Genomic DNA, 12,030 nt, shown 5'->3' on the forward strand with positions numbered 1-12,030 from the left:
AGCAGAGAAACAGATTAACCTAGAGCTAAACTGAACAGTTCATGATCTAGATCAGGATGAATTGTAGCCACCAGATCAAAGTATTTTCTCAAAAGTAACAAGTACCACCGCGAGAGGTGAAACAAAAACTAGAAGCATCATTAAAAGAGATGAGATGGAACAATTATTGACTAGGGCAAGTTGGTCTACATCTATTTTCAAAGGTTTATAAAAACACCAACATAGAAAGTCTTGGAGACAGCCATGGCTTAGAGTGAAATCTAAGTCGTGTCTCCTCCTTCAGAGTCAATAAGCACTGAGATATACTGGAAACAGTGCAGGGCTAAATTCTGAAAAGTACCTACACATTTAACTTTGTAATGATAAGCACTGGGAATTAGAATGTGTTGCTTGGCATCTCCAGAGACTTATAATTTGCAAAATTAAGCCATTTCACAAACTGTGGTCTTAATCCTTTAACAAGTTGTCCATGCACTGTGTCATTTCTTCCTTTAAAGGCCTAAGTGATGACACTGATGCTACCAGATAAGAGAGTAACTAACAGCTAAGCTAGTGCCCATGGACAGGGGAGCTCTTAAGTTCAAGCTCTCAGAATACACAGAACAATTCACAACAAGGAAATATGAAAAAAAGACTTTTTTTAAAATAAATTAATTATGATCTGAGAGAAGGGAGGGAAAAGAAAATTGCTAATTTTCCTTTTGTTGATTTATTGAACTGTGTGCTTTTCATTCTGAACTGGCACAAATAGAATTTCTGTATAATGAGAAATCCCATATGTCTTCTGCAACAGCAGTGTAGTCAGGTCACAAAATCTCAGAACAGTCTGAGTTCGAAGGGACCCAGAAGGATCACTGAGTCCATACAGGGATGGCAGCCATGACCTTGGCCTTGTCAGCTCCATGCTCCAACCAACCTCCTGTCTAACACCATCGAACTAGGTGGACACTGGGTTTATCTCTTGGCTCATGCTATCACAGTGATCAGCTTTGGTTTGCCTCTTAATATGAATAAAAATTCAAACCATTTTATTTGGACAGTTTTATAAGTCAGAGCCTACTTTAACTATCTAATTGAACTATTCCATCATCTAAAATCTAAAACGATTATGCCTTACCTTGTACAAAACCCAGAAGATTCAACACACATTTTGTTTCCCTGCAAAACTTTCTACCTGTTCTCATCAGAAAAGGAAAACTAGGCTCTTTAGACAGCCTTGTGTTGTTTTTACTTTACTGCTTCGAGCTCTTGCTGTTCAACATTGAAGTCCTCCTTTTAGTTTATTATCACATCTACACATGGAAGGCAAAAGAACTGTACAAAACAACCTGCATGCACTTTAACTATCTGGGAGGCAATAGCAATAGCTACTTAAGACAAAAAACTGTTTTGTTGATGGTTAGCTAAAAGGAATACCCAAGACATTATTACCTGGACATATACAGTTAAAACATACAGAAAACATAGACTTTTTTACGGTATAGTTTCAGGACATGTTACAACACTGGGGCATCTAATAAAAATTCCCAGCAAAATTTTTGTGGAAGAAATCAGAAATAAACATATATATACACACTTATAGTGCAATGCTGTTGAAATACATTTTCTAGTAGCTGGAACAATGGATTTCTGACTGTTTGGGCTGATTTTTAACCTCTGAAAAGGCTAAGTCTTAACTGGCAGTAGAGTATACAAAGCCTGCTGAGCTAGAAGAAGACCGAAATTAATTAAAGATCCTTTTTTTTTCAAAACACAGTATAGTTAATATATAACCTGTTTGCTTTAGAAGTATACCCATTAGTAGCAAATAATAAATAGAAAAATTCTATCTTGACATTTTTCCTCATTACTTTTGTATAGAAGACATTGTGCCCACACTGTTGTACCCACATGCATTCAGTTAAAATCAATCAAAGATGCAGGCCAAATATATTTCTTCTGGACAAACAGTTTATTGTCTGGCCACCAGGCAGTGCTTTGTGCTCATTTCCTTTACATCACAATTTGTTTTAAAAAAAAAAACCCACCCCCAAAAAATAGAACCAAAAAAAGTCTCCAGACCTCAACAAAACAGCCACTTACTGGAAATCGAACTACAGTCACATCTGTCTTTGTGGCTTCAACAAGGAAGTCCATCCAGAAATCCACGAGTTCCTGTTTGGCTGTATGTTGCTCTGGAGCCAGCTTCTTAAAATGCTGATATATCAAAATAGTCTCTACAATAGACTTCAGGTACCTGTGACCATCCAAAAATACATAGATACACAGATAGTAAATTCAGTGTCTTCTATCCTAAACCATTAAAATTCTTGAAATAGATAAACCCTCTACCTAAGGACCAAACTGAGCCTTTGTCCAACTTATTTTAGTAGTGATCTACCTCAAACAAAAACTCAGGTGAAAAGTCCACTAGTTTAACTTTCTGCACTGTTCTAGTTCCTATATTGTATCTGCATAATGAATTATTTAACACAGATTTCTAAAACATTATGCTTCTGGAACTGATTATCCTACAAAGATGGCAACAACCATGTTATGCAGTCTTTTGGCATTGCTAGAGAAGGACAACAGCAGTGCTGAGTGTTTCCCCTAAAAGCAGTTCACCCCTCTTCTCTGCTGTTCTACTTTCTGAGGCTGATTTATGGGGCTTCTTGATAATATTGCTTTCTCTTGGCATTTCTGAAAAAAAGGTTATAAACATAATCTCACGCAATTTTTATGAATACTACAGCAATGAGGTACACATGTTAAAAGAGGATTTATCAGTGCTATCACTTTATCACAGACTACTCATGGAAACTTTTGTACCACCCTCAGAGGGTTTTTAGGGAACATTTCCATAGTGCAATTTCCAATTATCTTTCTTAGGCCATCAGGATAGCTGGCTTAAGGTACTGTGTCTACTCCTGCTTGCACCAAGTGGGCTGTGCTATAAAGCAGGGAACAGACTGGGAAGGAATTGCTCAGAGGAGAAATTCTTCATGAAGCACAAATGAGTGTGCAGTATTTTCAGAGCTTAATCCACAGACTTAAACCCCAAAGGCACTGGGGTACATAAAATCCTGACAACCAGGCATTCATAAACTCCAGAAAATTCCACCAGGAGACTTCCAGAGAATGCTATCCAGCTTCTTAGTAAAATATACACATAGTAAAAATGGAAAACCTTGCAAAAAATACACCGTAAAGAGCATTTATGAAATATTTTGTCTGAAAATTAGAGTTTTTCATTTTTACATTTCTATGTTATGTCAATGCAGAAGTTTAGCATTTCTGTGTTTTGGTATCCATCTGATTACCTTCTGGAGGTATACTCTATCCTTTATAAAAATATAAGAATTCATACATACTTTGTTCACTCTTATGATTAGCGGAGTGACAACATCTTTTAGTCAGAAAGGAGTCATGGTTCTCCGCACCTAAGATGATCCTAGCCCTTAATGAGCAGGTGACTGGTCCTTCATTGTTGCCTATATCCATAGCAGGAGCCAGGAACCTGCTGTCAGAACACACATCTCCTGGCCTTTGCATAACAGATGTTGAGTTTACAGGGTTGTCTTTAACCCTGGATTTATGGCTTTCCTATTAATTGGACTTTGACTTGTAGTCTTCTCAATCACTACAAGATGCAGATGGCACCATACAGCTCATTTGTATTCAGCTCCTAAAACAGCTCTTATGTGCCATAACCTTGACAATATTTAAAGGTGCAGTCAGACCTCTCTAGCTAAGTTGTCTTCATTCCCCAAAATCTTCAGGCTCTTATGACTAAACTCACAAGCCACTACCACTTCTCTTCAGCAATGTAGCTGCAAGCAACTCCTCCTTTCTTCTTTGCCCTCAGGAGAGCTTGAAGTCCATGATGGATCTGCCCTTGTCACACATCAAATTAAAGACCTGTATCAGATCTATCTCTGAATAAGGGCAAAATCTATGCCCTATGGATAAAAGTACAGTGAAATAATACACACACAGTAAAACCTGTTAAAAAACAGAAAACATATCTCCTGTCAGCTGAATACAGTGCCTAATGTGAAAGCTGAGGGAGTCTAACGTTTTAAAACATAGGAATGTATATGGCCTTGTTTATCACCTTACCATGCTGGTGCCTTTAATTTAAACAGCTTTTCTGAAGCCTGGATCACTCTTATATGATCATTAGCCAACATACTGGCCCCCAAGAAAGATCCCACTTCCCAATAGCTTTGCAGTTTCTCCAAGCTCCCCTTTTTACCAAGCAGGCTGCTGATCTTTACTCCTGTAGCAAAGAGAATAACAAGTCACAAGTATTTGTATTAATGCAATTTAAAAATAACCATTTCCCTTATTCAAAATATTTTAATTACTTACATTACTATACCCTCTCAATTTTGATAAAATAAGATGGAAATCATACTTACCAGTTAATGTTATATGCCTTCCAAACACCCTAATTGGTAGAAGTTTTTTTTCCCACCCCCTCTTCCTACAGACTTCTCAAGAAAGGAACTTTAAGACATCACTGTCAGGACAAGGCCACAGTCAGATTACCTATGTTCTTGCATGGACCTCATCTGTAAAGGTAAATTGGGGCCTTAGGCTACACAACATAGCTGCAAAAACTTAACAGATGCTGAATAAGGCACCTATTATGTTTTTTTCTGCTTTGTTTTTTTTTTTTTTTTGACTTATAAGCCCCAAGCCCCAAACTTACCTTTATAGACAAGGTCCCATGCAGAAGGAACAGATGATCCACTGAGCTTCTTCCAGCAGTGATGTTCTTTTAACTGCAGCAAGTCCTACCCCAATGAAAGACATCTATTAATATTCACAAGTCCCTCAGCAACTCAAGACTACGGAGAGCCTCAGGTTTTATTTTTACTTGCTAAGTTTGCTGAGAACTAGGCTCCCCTGTGGCCTTCAGGATGAGTTTTAGTTCACATGAGCTGCTACATATAGAGAACATGAGATATGCTACACCATTCCCTGCAAAAAACCCAATTTTTAGCTTACACAACAAGCCACTCCACAACTGTATTCTTTTATTCACTTTTCCCACACTACTCCAGTATGACAGTTTCCCTCCCACATCATCGTCCATTGTCCTTGATATTCACGCTGAGTATTCACGAGAAATTTCAATGCAACTGTTGATCTTGTTTTCTACATAACCTTCCTTGAGTAGCTAGCAGACTAAACTTCACAGTAGAAGCAGTAATAAATATTATCAAAATGGGTATCATTACATAAACTCCTTTCAGCCTATAGTTTATCTTGTTTTATCACATTGCTCCCATTTTTATGGCATCAACATCAGGCAATAAAGGCTTTTAAAAGTGCCATAGATGCTGCAAAGTATCTCTGATCTGCCTGAGAAACATCACAATGCACATCACTTCCATCTGCTCCACAAGGTACCATGGTGACCATCTCTGCAAGGCTTTAAGCCAGGGTGCTACACACATTGACACTGTCAAAGAGATCACTTGAAGATGTACACCTGCACTAGTCAGTGAAGAATAGGGAGGGGGAATTTGTGTTGATAATGTTCAGCTTTAGCTGGGTTCTAAAAAGCAAGACTTGAACACTATCCAGAAAACACAGTACAGTAATTTCACGATTACAAGCCGCACTGACTATAAGCCGCATCTCCAGGTGTTGGCAACATTTTGTTCTTTGTCCATAAATAAGCCGCACCTGAGTATAAGCCGCTCTGTCGTTCACAGCGAGGACCCGCGTGCAACAAAGTTGCCAAATAGTAACAGAATCACAGCATGGTGGGGTTTACTGGCTCAGCTCAGGCCGTGAGGGCTCGGGGCTGCCGACAGGGCAAGGTGGCCCAGCTCGGCGCTGCCGCTCGGTGGGGCCGCTTGGGGCCAGCCGTCACCGCCTCTGGACTCGCTCACCCCAGTCCGGCGCTGCCCCGCAGTGGCAGGTGGGCATGGAGCCCGCCGGTACTCGCAGCTGTGGTGGGAGGCGGGGATGGAGCCCGCTGGCACCCATGGCAGCGGTAGCAGGAGGGGACAGGAGCCCCCTGCCTCCTCGGGGCCATGGCGCCAGCAGGAGGGAGCCCCCCGTCTCTCCCCTGGGCTGTGCTGCCTGAAGGAGGGAGTCCCCCGCTTTTCCCCCCTACCCCCCACGCTGCCTACACAGAGCCCCACTTCACCCACCATGCAACAGAGTAACAATCTGTAACAATCACGTAAAGCTGGGTTTTACTGGCAGGTTGCTCGACTCGGCACCCTGGCTGGCACTTCCGGGGTTGGAAATGTCGGAAAATTATTCACATATTAGCCACTCCTGAGTATAAGCCGCATTTCTGGTGTGGGAGCAAAATTTTAGTCAAAACGGTGCGGCTTGTAACCATGAAATTACTGTAAATGGAAAAAATTAATCTCCCCTAGGACTTTAGAGTATCACACCTCAGCAATATCTACAAAGGCCAAAGGGCTCTACTAGAACATCTAAAACATTTGCATGCATTTGATAGCAACACACAAGAAAAGACAGACACCTACAAACTTCCACAGGCTTTTAATGCAACTTCATCACAAGAGATGTAAGGAACTGGTATCACAGGGATACATGGATCATTTCAGTTGGACATACCTTTGTTGGGAGGAAGGGCAAAGGGAGGAATTCAGCTGTGCACAGGGCCTTTGCTAAGCACTGTGTGATGGCACACACAGTTGCAGTGGCTACTGACCAGCTACCACAGGCTATTTGTCACAGCAAGCAGCAGCACCAGTCTCTGGTTCACAGGCAGACATGTTCTGCCATGCTTCACTGTGTCTGCAGGGACACACCCATCACATCCATGCTCCACATATGGGAACAGAGCTAAAGCGAGGAACAAACTGTGTGTGTGGGTCTGACAAAGGGTACAGCTCACATGGGGAGGAACCTCACATGGCTGGCAGGGAGAGGTGTTTGTTAGGAGGGAAGGACTGGTGACCAAGCAATCACTTGGAGTCCCAGCTCAGTAAGACTTATAGGAAGACAGAGGAAGAAAGGATGGATGTGTAGCAGTATCTCAGCACACCAAGTTTGGGAATTGTTACTGTTACATAACTTGGATAAAATGGAAGTTTTACTCAAATATTCTGTGAAGTGGATCCTGTTACCTTAGAGAAGACAACATCACCCTCTCATCAAATCCTTCTGAGAAAGGTGAGGTACGTGGCTACAACTCACTCTGGTTTGCTGACCATCCTCTGCAAAGCTCATCTATCTACAAAGTTCCTCATTCCTGAAAGACAAGTTACTTATCCCTTAAATGCAGCTGTTTTGTGATGACATTAGTAAGAGGTTCAAAAGACAGTAACTCCAATTTAAAGAACTCAAAGGGAAAGGATTATTTTGGAAACTTGCAAAGTGAACCTTCATAATTCTAATTCTGAGTTTATGGTCTCCTTGTATAATTTCCCTTTTTCTAAGTTTATTTTTATTTCACCATCTTTAAAAGATTTTTGAAAGTATAAGAAAATCCAGGCAAAGTCATGACATTCTCTCCTTCCATAATAAACTTGGCATTCACAAAGGGAGGGAAAAAAAGCAGCAGCTGAATTCCAGTATATTTTATCAAAAATATTTTGCCTTTGAAACAAATGAGCCAAAATAGAGGAACCATTAACACCAGAAAAGCCTTTGTTTTATGACACCAAGAATATATCCACAGCTTGTGACAAAAACAAGATACAGTAAGTAGACATTACCATTTAAATATTACTATGAAGGCTTTATAAATAAAGTTCTTTCCTTGCTCAAATATTGATATAACAATTCATATTACAGGATCCTTTGTGTGTCAAAGTTGCACAACCTGCAGAGATCATAACTGTCAATGCAGATCACAGCATTTCTGTCTGGTTTCAAAGTTCTTTGTACGGTTAAGTAAGCAAAACTACCCAGAAAGTAGGAGGAGGGTTTTTATTAATGCTCTGTTTGTTCATTTAGTTGTGAACTATTATCTGGCAAGTACAGGTTGGAACTCTTAGAAGGCAAATTTTCTGATCTGATGCAGAATATGCATCTCCTAATTACAGCCTCATGCACTCTCTGAAGAACTGATAATGGCTACATCCTTTGCTACACCTTTCCCAGCCTACCAATATAATTTCCATATAACCTGGACTGAACTTGATTGGTATGTTCTTGCTTCTCTCCTGATCTCTCAGCAGAAAGCAGAACTTCTCTGTGTACTACAGATAATGCTGTGGGTGGACGCCAAATAGAAAGCACTGCCTGGCAAATCTAACTATTGCTAAAAAATAGTCTTCCACTCACAGATCTAAACAAGAGGTGACATCAAAATAATTACACACATGTAAGAGATATTTAGGACCAGAAAAAAAACCAAAAGCATTTTCCCATACAACTTTCATGATTTTGACTGATTTTGTTTAAACCATTAACTTTAATCCCAGACAATTAAAATTTAAATTATCCTCAGAATCTAGCACAACTCCAGCCTTGTACAAAGACCATTGTAAGGTCTCACACCTGGGAAAACATAATCCAGGAGTGCAGCACAGGCTGGTATCTACTCCACTGGGGAGCAGCTCTGTGGAAAGAGACCTGGGGGCCCTGAAAAACAAGCAGCTGAATATGAGTGAACAGTGTGCTCCTTCAGCAAAGAAACCCAACAGGATGTTGGGATGCATCAACAGGGACATCTCTAGGAGGGATAAAGAAGCCATTATCCCATTCTATTCAGTGCTTGCCAGGGCACTTCTGGAATAATTTCTTCAGTTTTGGCTCTCACTATACACAAAAGATGTGGACAGGTTGGAGAGGGTCCAGAGAATGGTCACAAAGATGAACAAAGGACTGGAAGCCTGCCATATGAGGAAAAGCTGGGTTTGTTCAGCCTTGGGGAGCGGGCTTGGGGGAGGTGTTATCACCATCCATTGGGTAAAGGATGGCTACAAAGAAGATGGAGACTCCCTTTTAACAAGGAGTAACAAGAAAAAGACAAAGGGTGATTAGGATACAAGTTACTGCTGGGGACTTTCCAATTGGGCACAAGATGAAAATTTTTCAAAATTTGAAGGATCAGTCTTTGGAATCATCTCCCAGGGAAGCACTGGATTTGTTGACGTTGGACATATTTAAGGTTCAGCTGGACAGGGTGCTGGGCCATCCTGTTTGGAGTGTGTTTTTCCAAAGAAAGTTTGTAGCAGATGATCTTGGAGGTAATTTCCAACCCAGCATCCCATGATTCTATGAATAGTGACCACAGTCTTATCAACAAGAAATAAATAACCAATGATACACGTAGGGTCTATACTATAAATGTGCTTGAAAACATGTTTCAAAACAGCTGAGTCAGTCTGAAACTAAAAGTATTTTGACAATATTCCCTGGAACAAAAAAGAAAGATGGACACCAGTAGCTAATAGGAAGGGTGGCTGTATCAAGGGTATCCAACAGACACCAACTAAATGTTAATATAAGACAGGCAAACAAACACACAAACAAACCACCTAAGGAACAAAAAACTTCTGCACTAAATAGTTCTGCACTTATGTAAGAATGAACATTAATTTCCGTAATGGTCTCAATAAAAACAATAGGGAAAACAACACTGGACAAACTCATAAAAAGATGATACCAAAGACATAGCATACAAATTTAATTCGTAACATTAATTCGTACAGATCCAGTCAGTTGTAATCTGTATGCAATTGAGGAGTTTCTTTAGAATTTAAGGATTCATATTAAACTACACAAAAAAAATATAACCCAGCTCCATTAAACTATCTGGCTTAAAGTTAGGCAAGCAAGCAAATATTTGTAAATGTTATGCAATATGTAGAACATATCTTCCTGCCTCTTACTCTGGTACAAGAATTCTAATTTCAGCATAGGATGTGGAAGTATTCTATGCCAATTAAAAAGCAAAATCTCACCCACTCACAGAAGGGCAAACACAGTAGTTGGGGCAACTCTACGCAGCCTCACACATCCAAATTAATACCTTCGTTCACACCTGGGAATTTAAATTTCACTTCCACTGTTTATGCAAAAGTAATCATCTCTCTCTGACCTTTATACTCAAAATTACCCAGGAAATTACTCCCAGACATATAGTGCACACCTGACTTCGAAACTAGAGCAGTGGCTGAATATAGATATATTCAGTGGAGTGAAAAAAATTGTTTCTTTCTCACTTGATGACCTCCTCAGGAGAAACAAAGCTAAAAAAGACTCTACAGAATGTCAAGAATTATACAAATTCATGGGGAAGAACACCAAATGCAATGCGTATTACAACATTCAGTCCTACCTCCCAAATCTTCCCTAAACATATTACTGACTAATCTTGAATTTTTGCTCTCCTCAAATCTAGAAAATCACAAACAAAATCAAATAAAATCTTAATTCTTCCTTCTTAAATAAGAAACTTTTTATGTCAAGGGTGGCGAGAGATTGGACCAGGTAGCCCAGGGAAGTGAATGCCTCTGTGCTGGAAGTGTCAATCTGAGCAACCTGATCTAGTGTCTCTGCCCACAGCAGGGGCTTGGACTAGATGGATTTTAAAAGGTCCCTCCAACCCAAACTACTATGATTCTATGAATACAGACATTCAGAAACCTCTAAGAATGCATCAGAAGAGAAATATCCTTCTCTCAACCCAACCCAAGCTCAACTCAAGTGCATTTTCCTCAGTCTTAGGATGGACTTCTCATTCATATTCCCTTCAGGAGTTTGTGTTTGTTTTAAAGAGTGCTAGCTGGAACTGGATTCCTATTTCAGGTGTTCCTGTTTCACACAAATGATGCCTTTACAATGAAGCTTAGTTTCCACTAAACTCTGGTAACCATTTAAGACCTTGACACTGAAACCAGGTTTTTATGACAGCACTCACCTGCAGTCAGGTGGGATCAGCAGTGGTGTGAGAGACCAACTTAAATATTCACATGCTCTCTATCAAAGCTTTCACATACAACCACCAGATTTTTCCCCTGTAACAGTGGGTGGTACTTTCACTAGAATGTGATTTCACCATGAATTTGCAAGTTATAATTACCAACTTTCCGCAGCTCAAAAGAAGTATCAAAGCAATGTCCAGCTGCCAGGAGGAGTACTGCATAATTAATTCCCGCTGGTAACGTTGGCTCTGACTCAAACGCCTTCTTGAACCTAGAAAAACAAACATTCAAGCTTACTTTCTAAATAATGCAATCTAGTTGGGGTATCATTACAGTTTTAGGTAATTTAAGAGCTTATCTTCTGTTTACACAGTAAGAATCCATAGAAGCAAAAAATATTTTACTGTTTTCCACACATTCTTCGTGGTTATTTTTAGGAGTCTGGTATTTATACATCCTCCTCCCATTTCCTTTCCCCCCACACAACAAGCGCAGATCCTAATCATCCATCCCAGTAAAATTATCCCAGGAAAGTTACAGTATCATGCAATATTTTCTTGAAGATTAAATAAAACAGAATAATACTATCAGCTTGTAAAAGACCTGTTTCAGAGTTATATTTATTAATAAGCTCATTACTTTAGCCTTCAATGTATGAATTTTCATTGACTTGAAACCTTAGATTTTATTGTGGATCTGCTACAATGGCATACAGCAATATCAAAATGCTTCAGCACAGAAGTAAGTTATACAAGAATATACCTCACATTTAGCTATGGTTTCAGCTACTCCAAATTTTATTCTTTACTGAGTGTCTTATTGACACTGTTCTTATGAGTTCACATAAAAAAGGATGATACCAGATTTCATTCTCCTCAAGAGAAACTGAGTAAGCAAATGAAATGGCGGAGGCATTCACCTAGGCTCAGTCTTGTCATAAAAGAAGTGGACTTCACAGAAACACAGCACACACTGTCATGCTAGCAACACGAGTAGCTGTGACAACAGCAACAGGACATCTACAGAGGTTTAAACTTACTCTTCAGAATAAGAGCACCTTTGGTTGCACATATACACACACACATTCAAACCTTCATAGGGAGAAGGCAAAGACTACTATTATATGTGAGTTAAGGAGCACGAGAGATTCAGTCAACACAACTCACTGGAGTAAGAG

At 39.9% G+C, this 12,030-nt stretch overlaps 1 protein-coding gene across 1 annotated transcript in view; it reads right to left on the reverse strand.

Moving 5' to 3' along the window:
- MAP3K5 (mitogen-activated protein kinase kinase kinase 5) overlaps positions 1 to 12,030 on the reverse strand; it is a 102,433-nt gene that overhangs the window by 42,131 nt on the left and 48,272 nt on the right. The window contains exons 8-10 of the mRNA XM_033055407.2: positions 11,012 to 11,124; positions 4,099 to 4,258; positions 2,083 to 2,236 (exon numbers count right to left, since the gene is read on the reverse strand). Of these exons, the coding sequence (XP_032911298.1) occupies positions 2,083 to 2,236; positions 4,099 to 4,258; positions 11,012 to 11,124 (427 nt within the window). The remainder of the gene's footprint in view (positions 1 to 2,082; positions 2,237 to 4,098; positions 4,259 to 11,011; positions 11,125 to 12,030) is intronic.

The sequence above is a fragment of the Catharus ustulatus genome, chromosome 3 (assembly GCF_009819885.2).
Source record: "Catharus ustulatus isolate bCatUst1 chromosome 3, bCatUst1.pri.v2, whole genome shotgun sequence".
Lineage (NCBI taxonomy): Eukaryota > Metazoa > Chordata > Aves > Passeriformes > Turdidae > Catharus > Catharus ustulatus.